The sequence below is a fragment of the Anas acuta genome, chromosome 25 (genome assembly GCF_963932015.1).
Source record: "Anas acuta chromosome 25, bAnaAcu1.1, whole genome shotgun sequence".
Classification (NCBI taxonomy): Eukaryota; Metazoa; Chordata; class Aves; order Anseriformes; family Anatidae; genus Anas; species Anas acuta.
Window position 1 is genome coordinate 4,378,429 of NC_089003.1, and position 19,781 is coordinate 4,398,209.

Below are 19,781 nucleotides of genomic sequence, written 5' to 3' on the forward strand. Positions count from 1 at the left end.
GTCAAGATATAGACACTTTAATAAATGAAGAAAAGAGGGGAAAAAACAAATAATGCGTAGGCAACCAGTTCTGATGCAAAGGCACTCACCATCTCCTACAAGTAAACTGATGCCCATCCAATCTCTAAGCAATGCCTTCTCTGGAAGACAATGTTCCCTACCCCAGCCTCAACTTGCCCCAGTTTCCCCCTCCCCCTGCCCTGCCCTGCCCTGCCCTCTCTTCTCCTCTCCCCTCCCTTTCTCCTTTTCATATTTTATTTTTAGCATTGTATTAATGATATTGAATATCCTTTCAGACAGTTTAGGTCACTAATCCTGGCTGCTTCCCTGACCAACTTTTTGCTCACTCCCAGTAGTATGGGGAAGTTCACATCCTGAAGCTGATGGGCTCTACCAAGCAACCTAAGAGGGAATTTGCTGCTTCCAGACATTCATCCAGATGGATCTCTGCAAGTAGAGAGAAAAGGTAGAGGATGGACACAACTCAGAAAGGGAAGACAGTGTGTACTGACAGTCTCATAGACTGCCACACAGGAGCACAGGGAAAGAAGAACATGGCTGTTTGCTGTGCAAGTTTGTGGGAAATGCCTAGAGTATGACTCCTCCTAGCAAAATCTACTTACCAGTTTGGTCCCGTAGCCACCTACAAGACTTGGCCTCCAGAAGTTCTGACCAAGATACCCTCCATTTATACCGGTGCAACCAGACTAAGGCCAACACTGTGGCCCAGGCAGTTGGCTTCACATGCTGTGGAGGAAAATGGAACAGTCAGGGGGAAAAGAAAGACCAAACCTAAAATAGCACAAACCTTTGGACAAATCTTTGCCTGAAAGGAGGACTATACACACACACAAACTCTCTGAGCTTCTGAAATCCTCAGTGCAAGAAAGTTCCCAGATACCTGTGTTGATTACATCTCTCCTTTCTACAAGCAGACAGCCTCAATATCCTGACTGTTCTGATCTTCTCCTGCTGGTTCAGCTCAGACTGGAAACTTGGAGAAGATAAAAGTTCAGCTCATGATATTTCCCCCCACCCGCCCCTGATCTGCTTACCTTACTGGGCCTTTGGCCCTTAACTTCAGCCTTGCTGAGCCCCAAGGCTGAGGTCAGGGCTGAGGTCAGGTCCCATGAGCCATTTGCTTTCTGGAGTGCCACTACTGCCCTGAGACTGGAGAAGTCACACAGTCTTGTTGACAACGGTGAAATTTTCCAGTCCCAACTTATGTGAAATGGTGGTGGTTCCTCCATCACCAGCTCTTCAGGAGGAGATTCCTGCTCTGGAAGACAGAAATATTCACATAGCTCCTATGAAATAAGCAATGGTTAGTAACCTTAAATTCTACCTTCTCCAGATATCCTCAACTGTCCTACATCCTTTCTGGGCTTTCCAAAGTTTTCCCAGACCTCCAAAGGCATCCTGGACTTTTCCAGAACTCCCAGAGCACCCTCAAATTTTCCCAGTCCCCCACAGGTATACTGACACTGCTGATCTTATAGGTCTTTTCCAACCTAAATGATTCTATGATCATTAAAGGTTCCTTCCAATCCAAACCATTCTATGATTATACAGCATTTAAAACCTCACTTCATCCTTCTCCACCATCAATTCTTGAACCCAGTCTCAACATGAGCTGCTCCTTTCCACATTCTGGGATATAAGACTTCTTTGAAGCTACAACAGCACTGCAATACGTGAGTGTGAAGGTGAGGAGGGTCAAGCACAGACCATAGGATATTAATGTTCTAGGCATGTCCAAGTTCTGCAGCAGAATTAACAGCTTTTATGGGCAGAAGAAGTATTGGGGAACAAAGAAGTTGGGGGCAGAACCAGGGATCATGTAAAGCTAGCCTAAATGTATACAATGTAATTTAGGTTGGCAGGAATCTCTGGAGGTCATCTAGTCCAATGCCATAATTCAAGGAAGTTTTCATTTCGATCAGCTTACCCAGGAACTTATCATGAACATCTCCAAGGTTGAGGATTCCAACAGTTCTTGGTTATTATGATTTAAAACAAAACAAAACAAAACAAAAACTTCCTTATACCCATTCAATATTTCCCTTGTTCCAACTTGTATCAATTGCCTCTTATCCTAAGGCCATGTACCTCCAAGTCTCTGTATTCTTTGGATCTTCCTCCAGTCAGGTAATTATAGACAAAAATAAGGTATCCTTAATAACAAAACGAGTTCCTTCAACTTCTTTTTGCATGCCATGTAGTTCAGCCCCCTCATTTTAGTGGCCTTCCTCTAGATTCATTCTAGTGTATCAATGCCTTTATCGTAATGAGAGAGTTTCCAGTAATTCACATGCCTTTTCTTTCTGTTTGGACACTAGAGTCAGGCTCAGCTGACTCTGGATGCCTCCGCTGAAAGTCCTAGTTTGTTCTCACCAGTGCCTGGGCACTATACTTATTCTGGAGCTGCAGGTCTGCAGGTTGAGCAGGAGCCTTCCTATTGGTGCCAGAAGTCACAAGCCTCCAGCTTTCTCCATTCTGACTGTGAATTCCAGATGTCCTTGCTTCAGGTCACTCAAAATCTTCTCTCTGCAGACTTTCCACAAAGACCACAGCAATCTCCTCTTCATTCACCCTGATGGTGTGCAGTGTGCTCTTTACTTTTCGTTCCTTCAGATAGCAGCTCCAGGCCTTGTCTAGAGTATACCTCTCACAGAGGAGGGCACTTCTGCCCCAGCACCAGAGAGAAGCACTAGCCTCTCTCTTCAGCTCAAGACCTAGACAGCAGTCTCTTCCTTTCATGTTCTGTCTGGACTGAGGCTTCCAATGCACTAAGGGCAAATTTGCTTTGCCTATTTCTCCATCCGTCACCAGCACAGTGATAATCAGGAAGTCTGGTGAGAAAATAAATACTGAAAGGAGAGTTCAACTGTTATGCAACACATCCGAGGATCCACAGTTGAGAATTTTCTACTTACCTTTACGGGGGGATGAGAGCTTGGTCAGTACTACAGCATCAGAGGCTTTGGGATGAAGCATCTCAAGACAGAACTGGAACTTTTGGACCATCCAAAACTTGGTGGAGTTGAACCACACAGGCCTGAAGCCACACCAGAGAAGCTGGCAGGGAACCAGGTTGTGAGAGGGAGGAAGCAGCATAGGGGAGTCTAGAGGCAAAGAATCTGAGAGAGAGGCAGGAAGATGGGGAGTGAGGGTTAGACTAATGTATTTAAGAGATAGGCAAACGGTTATTCAGGCCCACAGGATATGGGGCTGGTGATGGTGAGGAGGCATCAGACCAGCAAGTTCCACTTTCCCCTTACAATCCTATCCCCACTATTCTTGGCCTTACCATGGTGCCAGGTATCCATCAGTTCCATGCGTACAGCTATGCTGGATGTGAAGGGGGATTGGACCCCCAGGCTGAGGCTGAACGTAACTGCATTCTGCCAGATGTCCTTCTCTGACCTGCTTGTCCCATCCCGGGACAGTTTCCACAGCAGATGCATCATGGCCATACGGTGCACAGGCAGCCTGCAGAGAAAGGGGGTTAGTCCTTGTTTCCACTGTGGGTAGGGGGATGAGATCATAGAATCATAGAACGATTAAGGTTGGAAAAGACCTCCAAGATCATCTGGTCCAACCATCCCCCTACCACCAATATTGCCCACTAAATCATGTCCTTAAGCACCACGTCCAACCTTTCCTTAAACACTCCCAGAGACGGTGTTAAAGCGACAAATGAGTCCCAGCACTCATTTCCAGGGACTATCAGAACCAAGGAAACACAACTGGGATCCCTGGTCAGGTTTCCTAGGACTTGCACTAAGAGTGTTTCAAATCTCATTTTTCCAAAATCTGAGTGAAAGAAACGATTACCAGGGTTCTGCATCTGTGTTTGCAAAAGAATTTCAAAAAAGCTACACTAAGCCATGTCCCTAAGCACTATGTCCAACCTTTCCTTAAAAACCCCCAGGGACAGTGACGCCACCACCTCCCTGGGCAACCCATCCCAATGCCTGACTACTCTTTCTGAGAAGAAATGTCTCCTCACTTCCAACCTAAACCTCCCCTGGTGCAACTTGAGGCCATTCCCTCTTGTCCTATCACTGGCTATCTGCAAGAAGAGGCCAACACCCAGCTCCCCACACCTTCCTTTCAGGTAGCTGTAGAGAAGCAGTAAGATCTCCCCCGAGCCTCCTCTTCTTCAGACTGAACAACCCTAGTTCCCTCAGCTGCTCCTCATAAGACTTGTGCTCCAGACCCTTCACCAGCTTTGTAGCCCTTCTCTGGACATGCTCCAGGGTCTCAATGTCCTTCTTGTAGCAAGGAGCCCAACACTGAACACTATTCAAGGTGTGGCCTCACCAGAGCAGAATACAGATCACATCCCTGGTCCCACTGGCTACATTATTCCTGATACAAGCGAGGATGCCAGTGGCCTTCTTGGCCACCTGGGCACACTGCCGGCTCATGGTCAGGCGAGCATCAATCGGCGCCCTCAGATCCTTTTCTTCTGCACAGCTTTTGAACCACTCTGCCCCAAGCCTGTAATGCTGCATGAGGTTGTTGGGACCAAAGTGCAGGACCCACCACTTAGACTTGTTGAACATCATCCCATTATCCTCTGCCCACTGATCTGACCTGTCCAGGTCTCTCTGCAGGGCCTTCCTGCCCTGCAGCAGATTGTCGCTTCTCCCCAGCTTGGTGTTGTCTGCAGACTTACTGAGGGTGCACTTAATTCCCTCATCCAAATCATTAATAAAGATATTAAAGAGGATGGACCCCAACACTGACCCCTGGGGAACATCACTGGTGACCAGTCACCAGCTGGATTTCAATCTGTTCACCACCACTCTCTGGGCCCAGCCGTCCAGCCAGTTTTTAACCCAGCAAAAAGCGTACCTGTCCAATCCATGGGCTTCCACCTTCTCCAGGAGAATATTGTGGGAGACCATGTCAAAGGCCTCGCTGAAGTCTAGGTAGACTACGTCAACAGTGTTTCCCTCAACCAAGGCTGCTGTGGAGGAGCAGCAGGAGTAAAGATGAGGGGGCAGTGGGGCAATGGTCACCCAAATCCTCTCCCCATGTCAAGGCAGAGGAGATAAGTTGGGAGCACTGGAAACCTATATTGTCTTCCCATCTCAAGGTATGCAAGCAAAGGACACCTGTTGTCCCTCCTTGAGACCTTGATAATATCCCTTTGTCTTTGTGGGCCATTATGTTATCCTCTCACCTGTCATCTGCTGATGGGAGCAGTGAGAACCTGAGTGTGTAATCGAAGGACTGACTGCCTACAAGGTACTTTAGGGTCACAGCTGCCACATCTGCCTCTGGATCCTGGGGACACAAGGGAAAGAATCAGACAGAAAAGTTTATCTGCAAAGCACAGGGAGGCTGGCCACTTAGCGTCCATCTCTGCTCTGCTAAAGTAGTAGATAGATGTCCGTAGTTGGAGCAGAGGCAGTGGCATCTCGGAGGGAAAAGACAGGGTTCACAGAGACATAACACTGGTCTTTCCCAGGTCTAGTAGAGGTGAACAACTCCCTGTGTTGAGAACATGAAACTGGGAGTGTTTCCTATACCTTCCAGAAAGCCTTGCTCCTGGATCTGATCTCTCACCTGTGCTTGTCCATGGATCTGGGCATAGATGATGCTCTGATGTCCCTGGAAGATCGACTCGGGAGCTTTTCTAATCATTGTCACCTCCAGGCCTGGTGGAAGGTCCCAGTGCAGTGAGATCTCACTTGCCAGAGGCTTCAGGGCCTGCTGCAGGCATTTCACTGCCTGGTGAGGGGACACAGAGAGCACAGACTGCTGGAGGGGGTCTCTGAGTTGGCGTGGATGATGGCATTTGGATCGCCTTGCATATCTAGGAGAACCATTGGAAGTGCTGTATAGAGCAGTGGGAATGCTGGAAGCACAGGTGCCTGGGGAGTTACCTCAGATGTCATGTCCAGTTTGGAGTGGATGCACACACATTCACCCTTCGTCTCCAGGGAAATGGCCTGGCAAAGTTTGAAGCTGTCACAGCTGTTAACAGGAAAACAGAAACACCTGTACAAGAAAAGAGAGAAAGGTTAGAGAGTGGACAAAGGTGAGAGGTAAGAATGGCAAGATTGGTATAAAGGAAAGGTAAGACTGTTTTTAATTGTAGGAATGAAACTGTGATTCAGCATTCTCTCACCCTGGAGTGAGAGAGTTTGCCTGCTGTGTAGGGAGAGGTTAAACTTTTTTTGGGTATAGAGGTCATGGGAATGGATTTTGGGCCCTCAGAGCATACTGAGGTATTGCATGGTGAGGGGAAAAAGAAAAGTGCTGAGAACAGCCTGGAAAAATTGTGAGAGAAGGCCCACTACAAGAAGAGTATAGGCAGTCTTAGTGAGGTAAGGAAAGTGTGTGTGGAGGTCATTGCTGAAGTTCCACCAAAGAGAAGATGTAGGACAGACTAGGACCTGAGAGAATTTTTGAAAGACTGACAGTCAGGGCAAGTGACCATGTTGGGGGACAGGAACAGGGCTCCCCCATTACCGTTGGTCATCACGGTAGCGGTGGACCTCAGCCATGATAGCTTCCTCTTCACTGGAGATCTTCCTCTGGATGAATATGAAGAGCTGAGGCAGACAGGAGGGGAAACAAAGATTTTTAGGGCTGTGAACCCTCACAGAGGAAAGACACTGTCCTAAAATGCAGGCAGCCTTACCCTCTTCCACCTTGAAAGAGGGAGGGAAAGAGATTGTGTGTTTCCTTTCAGGAACACCAAGACATCTGCTAGTACAAAGTGGCACGCCACAAGGAATATCCACTTTCTCCAAAGGCAAATTCCACAGAAGCCCTCCTAAGCTGCTCTCCCCAATGACGGTGTCACGTTCTGACATTAGAATGCCCCCCTACATGGCAACTCTCAATGCAAGCGCCAGCAGCATGACTCATGATGCATACTGAAATCTGCCTTTGCCCCACTGTTTACATTCTTTCACTTCCCCGTTACACTTTGTGCCCTGATACCTGGCGGGGATGCTCATGAAGGAGTGGTGTGCTGTAGATTGACTTTAGGAGGCCCAAGAGGTCACAGCCCCCTAGATCAGGGCAGATGGAAGAGAGGCGTCTCACAGCATTGTCCATGCTTTCTTGCGTGTATTCCACACTTTGCCTATGGGAGAGCAAGCAGAATGTCAGAGGGAGAGAACCTGGTCCACAGCTATCCCCACATGACCACTTCCCAGGAAAGCCCTACCTCACTACCAGTGTTCTAGAAGCAGCCTGAAAGGAGAACTTACTCTATCAGTGCCTCTAACAGATCCAACCCAACAGCTGCCATCCAGCTAGAGCTTGTCCCTAGTTTCACTTAGAAGAGTCATACTCAACTTGCCCCTTGGCCCTGCCGCAACATCACCCCCAACTCACGGATAGAAGGCTTTGAAAGTGGCCCCAAAACTGTAGATGTTGAAATAGCAGCCCACAGGCAAACTCTTGAGGAGGAAGAGCAGTGTGTTCTAGGGACAGACAGAACGATGGGAAGAGCTTAGATGGGAAAGCTAGGCAGAACATCCACTCCCACGAAGCAGCTTGCCTCTATCCCCACCACCTGAGCAGAAGTATTGTGAAAAGTCCACACTGAAGACCTCCTCAGATGGTACCTGTGCATCCTGGAAGAGGCTGCAGTCTATGAGAAAGAGGAATTCCCCAAGTTGGCCTGTACTGGGCACCACTTCAGGAATGCTGGGCTTCAGTGTCACCATCACCACAGGGTCTCCCAGCAGGGATCCTGGAGCATGGGGGAGAAGCAAGGAGCATTTTTAGGTTGGAACCCCCTTCTCTGTCTCTTTGCTTTTGTCCTACATATTGCCCTTAGCTCCAACCTATGATATTAACTTAGAAGGAACTGTTGACTCCCTCAAGGATAGAGAGGCCTTTCAAAGAGATCTTAACAAATTAGAGGGCTAGGCAATCACCAACAACATGACCTTTAACAAGACCAAGTGCCAAATTCTAGATGGGTCTAGAGGGGGAGACTTATGAGGAGCAGCTGAAGTCGGTTGGTTGGTTTGTTCTAGAGAAGAGTAGACTGAGGGGAGACCTCACTGTGGCCTACAGCTTCCTCATGAAGGGGAGTAGAGGAGAAAGTGCAGATCTCTTCTCTTTGGTGACCAATGGCAGGACCTGGGGAATAGTATAAAGCTGTGTCCAGAGAGGTTCAGATTGAATATTAGGAAAGGGTTCTTCACTGAGAGAGCAATCGGGCACTGGAACAGGCTGCCCTGGGAAGCGGTCATAGCACCACACCTGTTGGACTTTGAGAAGCATTTGGAAAATTCTCTTAGGCATATGGTTTAACCTTAGGTAATCCTGAGTGAAACCATGATTTGGACTTCATGATCCAAGTGGGACCCTTCCAACTTGTGATATTCTGTGATTCTCTAATTTGATGAAGCTATTGCCTGAAAATTCCTCAGATTTCCCCAGTCTCCCTGGTGCCCAGTCTGCCATCCACACTCACCAGGTGCAGCTTTGGGATCTCTGCTCTCCACCACAGCACTGAGATTGTGAGGCCCTTTATAATACACAAGCAATTGCAAATCATCAAAGTGCCAAGGTGTTGATTTCAAGGAAACCTGAGGACAAGTAGGGTGTGGGGAGGAAAGAGAACCAAATAAAAGGACCAAGGAGTCCTTAGTATCATCAGTACATCACAGACCCTTCCCTACTTTGCCACTTTGGGACTCTGGCATCTGACAGGGCCATACCTCAGCAGATGTCTGATCTGGAGCTGTGTATTGCAGAGGGGTGTGGCTGCTGTTAATGTCTACATGAGACACACCACAGGCTGACTGCAGGCAGATTCTAAAGTGCAGGTTTTCCAGTATCTCGTCCTCAGAAATCTGCCAGTCTGTAGGGACAAAAAGATGTGAGAAAGTGAAAGGAGAGAATTTGGGCAGCAGACAGTGATTGTGGAGTACTATCTGTCATGGGTGGTGGTGGTGGGTCAGATGTGGAATCTGAGATTTTCTCACTGCAATGCTTGTATGGGGGGATCTGTAGTCTCACAGTGTGGACTGTATAGGAATTTGTGGGGTTCTTTTGCTGTGGAATATGTGGGGAGACCTGGGGGGCTTCTGGCTGTGAGGTATGAGGGGTTATTTTCAGATTCTATAGGTGTGGCATGTGTGCAGCTATGGGGTCCTGCCCCACAGAGATGGTGAGGAGGAGTGTGCTCCTCCCTGGTATAGGCACCCGTGGGATCACTCACTAAAGTGCATATGTTGGGGGAGAAGGTATCGTGACCAGCAAAACAAGGCAGCTCCATCAGTATGCAGCGGCAGCTCCTGGATATAGCACAGGTTGATGGCCACATCCCTGTTAGGAGGCAGGGTCCCCAAGAAACAGGCAAACACTGGACCCCAAATATCTGGCTGATCTTGCAGGTATCTCAAATTCTCCATGCCTGAAGTGGCTTTGTGCAGCTTCTGGGCCTACCACAAAGCGAGAAAAATGTGTTACTGAGGTCTCAGCAGAATTTTATTCTCTCACTTCCACACTTCACTTCAACCTGAACCCCTCTCCCTGCCCCATCAATCCCCCACCCCCACTCCCCCCCAAAGAATCAGAGTACCTCCTCCTTGTCCCAGAGCATTGCTTCAATACGGGTGTCCCCCATTGTAGCATAGAAGGTGTATACAACAGTGTCAGGGTCCACAGGAAAGACGAACATGATCTCCTCAGAGACTTGCTGCTTATTGCGGAAAAACAGCTTAGACTCCACATCAGCCACAAAGTCCTGGATGTTTACATTTACTGCCACAGATTCCAGCTGTATTTCTTGACATATTGAAAAGAACCATATTCCCCTGTCAAATAATCCTGAGGAAGACATAACAGTTGTCAGACTCACTGGTTGACTGTAGAGTATTTTACATTTAAAGTGTCTGCTAGCAATAGGCAACATTTGTGTGTCCAAACTTGCCACAGAAATACAATTTGCAAAAGCTGACAAACAGCAATGAAAGGTCTCTAAGGCTGCCAGTATGTGTCACTTGGACCACATTTCCTCATCTCTCTAAGCCCCGTTCTGTCTCACATAGACCTCAGATCACCTAATTGTTCCATGCTTCACCTTAATTCAGACCTATCATGGCACTGTGACAAGTCTGTCCTTCAATATATGGAGATATATGTGGAGATAACCCCACAGCAAGCTTCATGCAAATGGCAGGAAATTCTCTGCAGCTCTTCAAACCTTCATGCTGTATCTCAGAGACAAGAAGCAAGTCCTACCTCCTGTTTTGAGACTAATGTTCCAGAGAGATTAACTTAAGTGCGTATACGACTCATTTTGCACTACTGAAAAGGAAGGAGGGACCATAGCATAACATAAAAAGTAGTCACAGGAGGTCCACATCATCGTCCCATTTCTTGATGGCTTCCCTGGAAAGCCCTAAGCACTATGGGTGAAATGAATCACATGTACAGCAACCTCTTTTTTCCTATGCAACTCAGAAAAAGTAAATACTGACTACAGGGCATGCCTCTGAGTTCCCAGAACACAAAGATATGTGCTTCCCTCTCAACCATTCAAGAAATCAGTTCCTTTCCACATTGATTTTCCAGTAAAAATCCTCCCCACTGTTCACAGACACCACACTCCTGGCCCCAACTCACCCCTGTACATACGACGCTTTCTCAGCATGCCACTTGGCCTCATCTTGACTTGAAGGTTGAGGTTGAAGACAGGTTCTGTGTGGGAAAGAGCATAAAGTGAGTTATGAGGACCTCATGAAAGAAACTGGGCACCTCCATCTTCCCTTCCTCTAAGACAGGAAGCTCCCACCAGTGTACAAGATGACTCTTGCTTCCTCATATCCTTATCTCAAGATTGTTTTTCACTAGCCTGGTAGTAGATTGGTAGGAGAGAGGCCTGCAATAGGAACTGCAGATGTCCAAAAAATCTGTTGCCTCAAGGGGTGTGTGTGTGTGCACTTAATTTACACTAGACAGGGAAGGGAAGGTGGCAGAAATAATGGTCAGAGACTGAGAAACAAGGCAGAGCATGGGTTTGGGCCTGAGCGATGGCAACTGCACATGGAGGAAACCAGCACCAATGACAGGAAGAAATGGACAGAGGAGGGGTGGACAAAGAGCAGATGAAACATAGTCTGGGCAGATGGGTGGATGCATATATGGATTTGTGGGAGGAGAGTGGCAAAGCTGTTGGTTGAAGAGGGCAGTATTTAGTGGCAGGAGGAGTGAATGGCAGAAAAATATGAATGTATGGGAAGTTGGGCAGGAGGATGGAATTTGTGGTTGGATGCAAGGATGGCCATCCAGGCCAGTGGGGGGAAGATGAGTCTGTGGTGGTTTTACCCAGCTGGACAGCTAAGCTCCACCTCAACTGCTCTCTCACTATCCCTCCTCAAAGGGAAAGAGGGAGAACATAAGATGAAAAGGGCCTAAGGGCTGAGATAAGGACATGGCAAGCATTCAGTAATTATTGTGACAGGCAAAACAGACTCAGCATAGGTAGGCTAGAGAAATTTATGACCTATTACTAACAAAACAGAGGAATGAGAAACTAAAAAAAATACCTTCCCCTCATCCACCCTCTTCCAATTCCTCCCCCTGAGTGGCGCAGGGGAATGGGGAAATGGGGGCTGCAGTCACTATATAGCACTTCATCTCTGCTACTCCTTCACAGTCACTCTGTCCCTGCTCCACATGGGGTCCCTCACATGGGATGCCATCTTCCTGAACTGATCCTGTGTGGGCTTCCCACAGGCAGCAGCTCTTCAAGAACTGTTCCAATATGGGTCTGTACCACAGGGTCCACCTGTCTGAAGCAGACTGCTCCAGCGTGAGTCCCCCATGGGTGGCAGCACACCCCAAATCCCCTGCCCCACTGTGGAACCCATGGTGGGACCCCGTTCTCCACGGTCTGCAGCATGTAGATCTGCTCTGCTGTGGGACCCATGGGCTGCAGGGGGACAGCCTGCTCCAGCAGGGGCCTCTCCACAGGCCGCAGGGGAACTTTGTTCCAGCTCCTGGAGCACCTCCTGCTCTCCTTCACTGACCTTGGTGTCTTCAGGGATGTAGTAGATCCGCTACTTGACGGGGAAGGTCTCCTCACAGACAATGACATATGCAAAGCAGAGACATTTAATGCCTTCTTCACCTCTGTCTTCAATGCTGATGGTGGGCTTCGGGACCCTGGTTGCCCTGAGTGGGAGGACCATGACGGTGGGAATAACAAAAACCCAACCGACCCTGAACGTGTGCGGAATTTGCTACTCCACCTGGATCCATACAAGTCCATGGGTCTGGATGGGATCCATCCCAGGGTGCTTAAAGAGCCAGCTGATGTCATCACAGGTCCTCTCTCAATTATTTTTCAATGATCTTGGGAATCTGGAGAGGTCCCAGTGGACTGGAAGCTGGCAAATGTTGTCCCAGTTTTCAAGAAGGGTAAGACCTAGCAATTACAGGGCTGTCAGTCTCATGTCAGTGCCTGGTAAAATTATGGTAAAATTATGGTAAAATTATGCCTGGTCCGACCTCACCTCGAATACTGTGTGCAGTTCTGGGCACCACAGTACAATAAGGACATTAAACTGTTGGAGAGTGTCCAGAGGAGGGCAATGAAGATGGTGAAGGGCCTAGAGGGGAAGACGTATGAGGAGCGGCTGAGGGCACTGGGCCTGTTCAGCCTGGAGAAGAGGAGGCTGAGGGGGACCTCATTGTGGTCTACAGCTTCCTCTCGAGGGGGAGTGGAGAGGCAGGTGACCTATTCTCTGTAAACACCAGTGATAGGACCCGCAGGAATGGTGTTAAGCTGAGGCAGGGGAAATTTAGGCTGGACATCAGGAAGAGGTTCTTCACCGAGAGGGTGGTTGCACACTGGAACAGGCTCCTCAGGGTACAGTCACTGCACCAAGCCTGTCTGAATTTAAAAAGCGATTGGACTGTGCACTTAGTCACATGGTCTAAACTTTTGGGCACACCTGTGTAGCACCAGGAGTTGGACTTGATGATCCTTATGGGTCCCTTCCAACTCAGGATATTCTAGGATTCTATGTTTCTCAGTCCTCTCACTCCCAGCTGCTGTGTGCAGCAGATTATCCCTTTCTTAAATCTGTTCTTACAAAGGCACAAACAACATCGATTATTGGCTCCACTCTGGCCAGGGTTGGGTCCCTCTGGGGCTAATGAAACTGGCCCTTATCTAACACTGGGCAGCTTCTGGACTCTTCTCACAGAGGCCACCTGTGCAGCCCCCCACTACCAAAACTTTAGATCATCATTCAAAATCATTAGATATCATTAGAAATCATTAGATTTCTATTGGATAATTATCATCATCTCAGAAGTCATTAAAATATTCAAATGTCCCTGAAACATGCACATTTGTTTCTACCGGTGGTCTTTTAGGGTTTTCTGGTGGACATCAATAGTCTTCCTCACTGTGTTCGCTGCTTGGACCTGGCTCTTGTGCATGAGCTAGACATCTTGTTCTTTCTTTTCTTATTATTTCATGTTCGGCCTGCATATACTGAGCTTAGTCATTTACCCATCCAAGAACATATGCATAGCATTAGTCCTCATCTCATCTTCTTTTGACACATCCTCCAGGCCTGCATCATCTTGCCTTCACTTTGAGGTTCAAGTCTGTATTTGCTTACAGATGAAGCTGGCTAAGTAATACAATGTTTCTAAACTTCCTCCTATATAACTAATCATAGCAAAGGTTAGACCTATCTGCTCATAATGCATTTCAAATTTTGCTCCATTGCTCTATCAAAAGGGAGAAAACATATGTCCTTTTGTTTTGATATCAGTTTGACCAAGTACCAATGGTAGGACACGGTTGCCAGCTAGCAGCACTAAGAAGCTGTAAGAGAGCTAAAGAAATAGAGCTTAGCCAAACAGCCCTGAGCAGAGGTGGTCCAGTCCCCAGTCAGGAAGCTGGCCAGCAGCCTGAGCATTGTGGTGGAAGTGTAGCAGGTCTCCAAGCTGGACAAATACACCAGCACATCAGTTTGTGCAGATGCTGATCTGTCACCATCAGCAATGAAGGTTTTCCTAAGCACAGTCTGCAAAAAGAGAGGGAGGAGGAATCAAAGCACCTAGAATCAGGTGTGCTCCCAAATGCCAACATTTTCCCATTCTTTCTCCATGCTATGTTGTTGGTTTTCTCTTCCCCTCCCTTCACAAAGAGCCCTTAGGAGAGAGAATATTTGTGAAAGAAAGTACTATCAGAGAGAAAGCAGGGCTGAACACACATCAGTCAGTGTTCAGATTCCATTCAGGGGCTCCATACTTACTGGAAGAAGAGGCACAGGTTCTCAGTGAGAGCTTGTCCTAAGACAGTTCCCTCCAACAAAACAGTTGGGTTACCCCATGAAGTTGTTCCATGAAGGGTATTTGCTTAGACTTCAACAGTCCAGTTACTAGGCCTGAAGTTATTCCCAGCATGCTCTTCACAAGTGTTAAGGACAGAGTTCCTTTTGCTATCAGGCAGGAGAAAGACAGCTTGGAAAGTGTGTATGAGGAGATGTAAATCTTGGATTCACAGGAAATGAAAGAGGGACCATTAGAGCATAGAATTAAATCATGATCCAGCACAACTATATTTAACTTTGATTATGGAATGGCAGAAGTTAACCATTGCTTGCAGAATTGCTGCATGAGCGTATATAATTAATTATTAGTCCATGTGATGTATAATATAATAACATCACTAATAGGAAAGCTCCAGAATAAGGACAAAGTGGCTGCTTCTGGGTCAGTTTCAACTGACTCTTCAAAAAGACAGAACTGGCTTAGCAAGGATGATAAACAATCTGCCTGAAGAAATTGAGGAAGTACAGAAAGCTACAGGCCATTGAATTTAGAGGAGATAAAAGACAGATCAGGGTCTATGTGGTGTCATTAGGAAGAAAATTACCAGTGAAGAACACACTGTAAACTAGTGGGTCTAGTAAATTGCTGTAAGTACGCAGCAATCTTGACCAAGTGAACATTGCACACAGAGGAGCTGTTGATCCACATATTAGTTAACCTGATGTGTTGGGTCTGTCTGGGATGGAGTCACCTTTCCCTGCAGCAGCCCACACAGTGCTGTGCTCTGCACTCATAGCTGGAACAACACTGGTATCACTCCGGTGTTGTGTCTATTGCTGCATAGTGCTGGCACAGCATCAGTACTCCTTCCAAGGCCCCAAGAGCCAGCAGGCTGGGGGTGTGCAAAGGATGGGGAGGGGACATCGCCAGGAAAGCTGACCTAAACCAATCGAAGGGATATTCCATAACACCTGATGTCACACTCAGCAATAAAAGGGGGGCTCTCGTGGGGGAGAGGGCTGTTCCTCCTGAACAACCACTACGCGTTTTGAGGCCCTGCTTTGCAGGACATGGCCAAACACCACTCGTTGATAGGAAGTAGAGAATAATTTTTTTCCTTCTCTCTGTGCTTCCGCGCGGACTTACTGTTTCTGTTTCTTTTTCTCCCCCTTCCCTAGCTGCTTTACAGCTTCTAGTTCCCAGCATCGAAGAAAGGTAACATTTTCTGTACCATCCTCTCTTTTGGGTTAGCTTTAATAAAGAGCATATTAAATGATACTTTACAAAGTCTGAGTGCTATTTTTTTTTTTTTTTCTTCTTAATGCAAAACATGATGCAAACATCTTCTCCGGGCCTGCTCAACATGTCAGGAGGGAGGATCTTGAAGCCCTTGTGCTGTGAATGTTGACTCCAAGGGCTAATACACAGGTCCTGTGGACCTCAGCAGGTTAGTAGATCTCAGGGATGTGCAAATGCTTGTCCTAAAGGAATGTGAAAAGGTCTGCATACCTTCAACATTATACTGCTATCAGTAACCATGATTGTGTGCAGCTACATTTCTGGTAGGTATTCACTGACAATTATCAGAATTAATCACAGCACAGTTAGATTGTAGTCACATGCTGACAGATTTCATCAGACTTAACTGACCTAAATGTACTTGTTATTGCTGTGATTATAACACCAATGTGCCGTGGTTTATGTAAGCTGTTAAAGATCATTAAGCATGTTCTTCATAGAGTCCCAAGTTTCTTTCTTCATTACCTAATGCTTCACATTTTCCAGTAACAGAAAATGCTTCATACGCTCCCCAAGTGATGTCATATCATAGCAGATGTCCTTTTTCGTATCAGTATGTATTGGGTCTGGCTGGAATGTTAACTTTCCCAGCAGCAGCCCATACAGTGCCGTACGCTGTACTTGTAGCTGGAACAGCAGTGTTATCACACCAGTGTTGTGTCTGCTGCTGAGCAGCAGTGGCACAGTATTAGGCCTTTCTCTAACCCTCCTAGGGGGTGGGCAAAAGGTGAGGAGAGAAACATCACCAGGGCAGCTGGCCTAAACCAATCAAAGGGATATTCCATACCATGTGATGTCACACTCAGCAATAAAAGGGGGAAACAGGAAGAAGAGGGGAGGGGTGGGCTCTCGTTTGGAAGACGTCGGTCCTGCTCTCGAACACCGGCTGCGTGCGTTGAGGCCTTGCTTCAAGGACGTGGTCAATCATCGCTCATTTGTGGGAAGTAGAGAGTAATTTCTTTCCTCTGCACTTCCATATAGCCTTCATTTATTTTGTTTGTTTGTTTTCCTCCCTTCTTTTTATTTTCCTTTTTTTCCCCTCCCTTTCCCCTTTCCCTTTTTATTTTCCCCTTAGTTAAATTGTTAGTTCATGGTAGTCTTTATTTAACTATTATAATTATTTCCCTTTAATTAAATTATCCTTATCTCAACCCGTGAGTTGTTCTTCGCTTTACTTCTCCCCCTCCTCATCTAAAGGAGGGGGAGTGAGAGAGCGGTTGTGGGGTTTAGCTGCCCAGTACGGTAAAACCACCACACAGTAGAAGAATTGGCACTGCATTTATTGGCTGCTTTGTCCTGTAGGTTTGTTCAGGATTGCCAGTAGGTGGCTGAGTGATGGTTAAGTGGGCAAGGAGCATCACCTAGCGCATGCTTATGGTAAATACCCAGAATGTGCCGTAGTGATCTTGGCTGGAGAATCCTCACACACGAAGGAGTTGGTGGTCCACACAATAGTTAACCTGAGGAAGCACAGGCCTGCTCTGTGTTGTGCTGCACATCTGGCTTCACCTTCGGGATTGTGCTGGGCTGCACAAATGCCTTGGCTGCAAGACAACCTCAGCCAGATCACTGTAACAGGGCTGACACTGTAGCCTGCTCACTGTAACATATTGCATGCTGATCAGGTAGATCATCATTTGATGTTGCACAGCCTGGGGTTCCCAACATTGATGGGGATGTGATTATCTATGCTATCCTCTTTCTATATGTCTCATATTTCTTTACTGTCCTACAACATAGAATGTCATTTTAAATGATATTTTACAGCATCTGAGTGTCCTTTTTAATGGGATCATAGTAAACCAGCAAATCCTGGTGCAAAACATTTGATGCAGGCATCAGATCCCAGTGAGAAATGCCTTTCTGGAAAAAGGAGGAAGACAGAATGAGTGCCCAGCTAGCCTGCATGAAAGTGTGGGGGCAGGTGAAAGGCATTTATTTGCTCAGGGGACTTCCCTGGTGCTTTTGGCAAGGGAAAAGGAAGTGCCTCAATGTTCCAGTCCAGCTGAAGTATTAACTCATTTCAAGGAGTAAGGTGTAAAGAAGGAAAATTTGCACTGTGTTTGGTTGGTACCTAAGTGCTTGAAGAAGCCACAGGGATATTTGGAGCTAAAGTGGCTCTGCCTGAGCTGCCTGTGCAGTAGCACCTGGGTGACAGGTTGCAAACAGTGGGGAGGAAGGGCGGGGTGGCTTGGGCACCTCTGAGGTATGAGCTTCTTGTTGGGGAGAATGGGGATTGGAGACCTTGGTGACCCTGGGATAAGGAGTGGAGAGCGGGGTAGGTGGACAAGTATGGCAACAGCATTTCTATCTGGCCATTGGAGATGACAAAGGCAAAGGAGAGGGGCTGAAAGGAAGCTTGGAGCACTGGGGCATCGGCCCTGCTCGCCTCTCCCCAGTCGATGAGGAAGAGGCATCTTGCTGAATTGTGTCCCCCCTCCTTGCAAATGAGACCAGGCAAGGGGGGACCCGTCTGCAGCACGGCTCACAGTGAAGGCTGAGAGGCTGGGGCGTGCGGGGGTGGGAGGGATGAGTGTCTCCCATGTGCTCTGCTTGTAACACTGGGCAGATGGTGTAATACGCAATGGGCTATGACTGTCCTACATACAGGAGCAGAAGTCAGCCTAATGAATGGAAATCCATCCCATTGTCCCAGGAGTAAACATGAATGTTAACACAAGCAGGGTGAGAGCGGGAAGGGGATGAACTGTCTTGCAAAGTCATTCTAAGCTCTCAGCCAGGAAGATGTGATGCATGACCATGCAGTTCCATTCCAGGCATAATGATGCAGCACCTAGACAGAGCTCAGAACTGTTAGCTCTTGATGATCATCTGCAGTCATGGTGAGATTTCTGAGGGAACGGTTTTGGGAACCACCCTTTTGTTCCCAGGAGATGGAGAGCCTCCAGCAACCCTGACTCAGCTCAGCATTAATGGCAGTCTTGTATTCTCTGCCAGTACTGCCCCAAACAGTTACCAAGTTAAGGGGATTTTAACACATGTAAATTTGAAAGGACCTCATAAAAATCAGACAGTTTTTCATCTGGGTTTGGGGTCTTCACATAGCAAAAGTACAGAATGACAAAAGTAGAAAAGAAGAAAGGAAGGAAAATGACTATGTCCAAACCTGCCATCAGGGACCATTCACCACAAAAAGTAAGGGTAGGTATAAGTGTCTGCACCTTACTCATATAAGAAAGCGATACTCTCATATACACATCATCTTTGTCCCTGGTGTTGCCAGAGACCCCTGTCTCCAGTCGGCCATCCTTGTTGCCAGTTTCTTTAAGCTGTACATGGATAAACCTCCAGTTGCTGGAGGACCCCATTGTCAGAGGGATTCCTGTGAAGACCATTTCTATTTGATAAAACTGAGTGCTGCTAAATTAGTAAAGATCTGACTAAGGATATAATTCTGTGATCATAGTAGAAATTTTGTTTTATCAGCAACCAATTTTAAGAAATCTAGTAACAAAATATGTATGCTTATTCACTTATTCTGTGTTAATATGAATTTATGAATATCATGATCTCTGTGTGTATGATCTCATGATCACTGCGTGTATGGCTCATTGGCAATTTGAATCTTAGCTTGCACACTTTCTGTCCTCAGCCATGAAGAGCCTAAATATATAGACAACATTTAAACTAACTTACTCAAACCAGTTCTATTTCTGCACTCTCACTGAGGGCATAAGTTGTTCTTAGTCTCATGCAAAAGCCCTGTAAGTAACAAGAAATGGAGAGACTCATTGCACAGAGCAACAGAAATGAACAGCAACACAAGTTCCATGCCCCTCAGCCTGGCAGGAATGAGCAATAAAAAACAGACAGACATGGAGAAGCTTCCTAACCTTTGCAGCAGTACAGCAAGCACAAACAAACGTGCGCATGTGCATGGAACAGATGTAAGGATGGATATAGAGGCACACACTCACCATGGAACAGGATGCTGCAGCAGGACCAACGAGCAGACAGACACAGGAATGGTTCTGTGACTGAACACTGTTAGCTGCAGCAGGAGGAGGAGGAAGAGGAGGAGGAGGAGGAGGGCTGATATCTGCAGGAAGTGGGAGGGACAGATAGGAACTGAGTTCCCTGTTACAGTGCCTGTGTGGCTGCCTGGAATGCAGACAAATGTGCACTCAGGGCTGGGAACTGAAGATGCTGCCAGTCCTTCCTGATGGGATGGG

At 47.2% G+C, this 19,781-nt stretch overlaps 1 protein-coding gene across 1 annotated transcript; it reads right to left on the reverse strand.

Moving 5' to 3' along the window:
- Positions 1-341: 341 nt before the first annotated feature.
- Positions 342-19,624, reverse strand: LOC137844619 (von Willebrand factor A domain-containing protein 5A-like). Its single transcript, XM_068661092.1, has 18 exons — positions 19,527-19,624; positions 10,618-10,692; positions 9,572-9,819; positions 9,209-9,431; positions 8,706-8,848; positions 8,459-8,573; positions 7,599-7,726; positions 7,366-7,454; positions 6,967-7,111; positions 6,490-6,572; positions 5,901-6,015; positions 5,581-5,745; positions 5,195-5,298; positions 3,311-3,492; positions 2,937-3,140; positions 1,056-1,279; positions 624-747; positions 342-447 (listed from the first exon to the last, which is right to left on the reverse strand). Exons 2-18 carry the CDS (start codon positions 10,658-10,660, stop codon positions 368-370), a joined length of 2,415 nt encoding a protein of 804 aa, XP_068517193.1. The 5' UTR covers positions 10,661-10,692; positions 19,527-19,624; the 3' UTR covers positions 342-367.
- Positions 19,625-19,781: the final 157 nt, after the last annotated feature.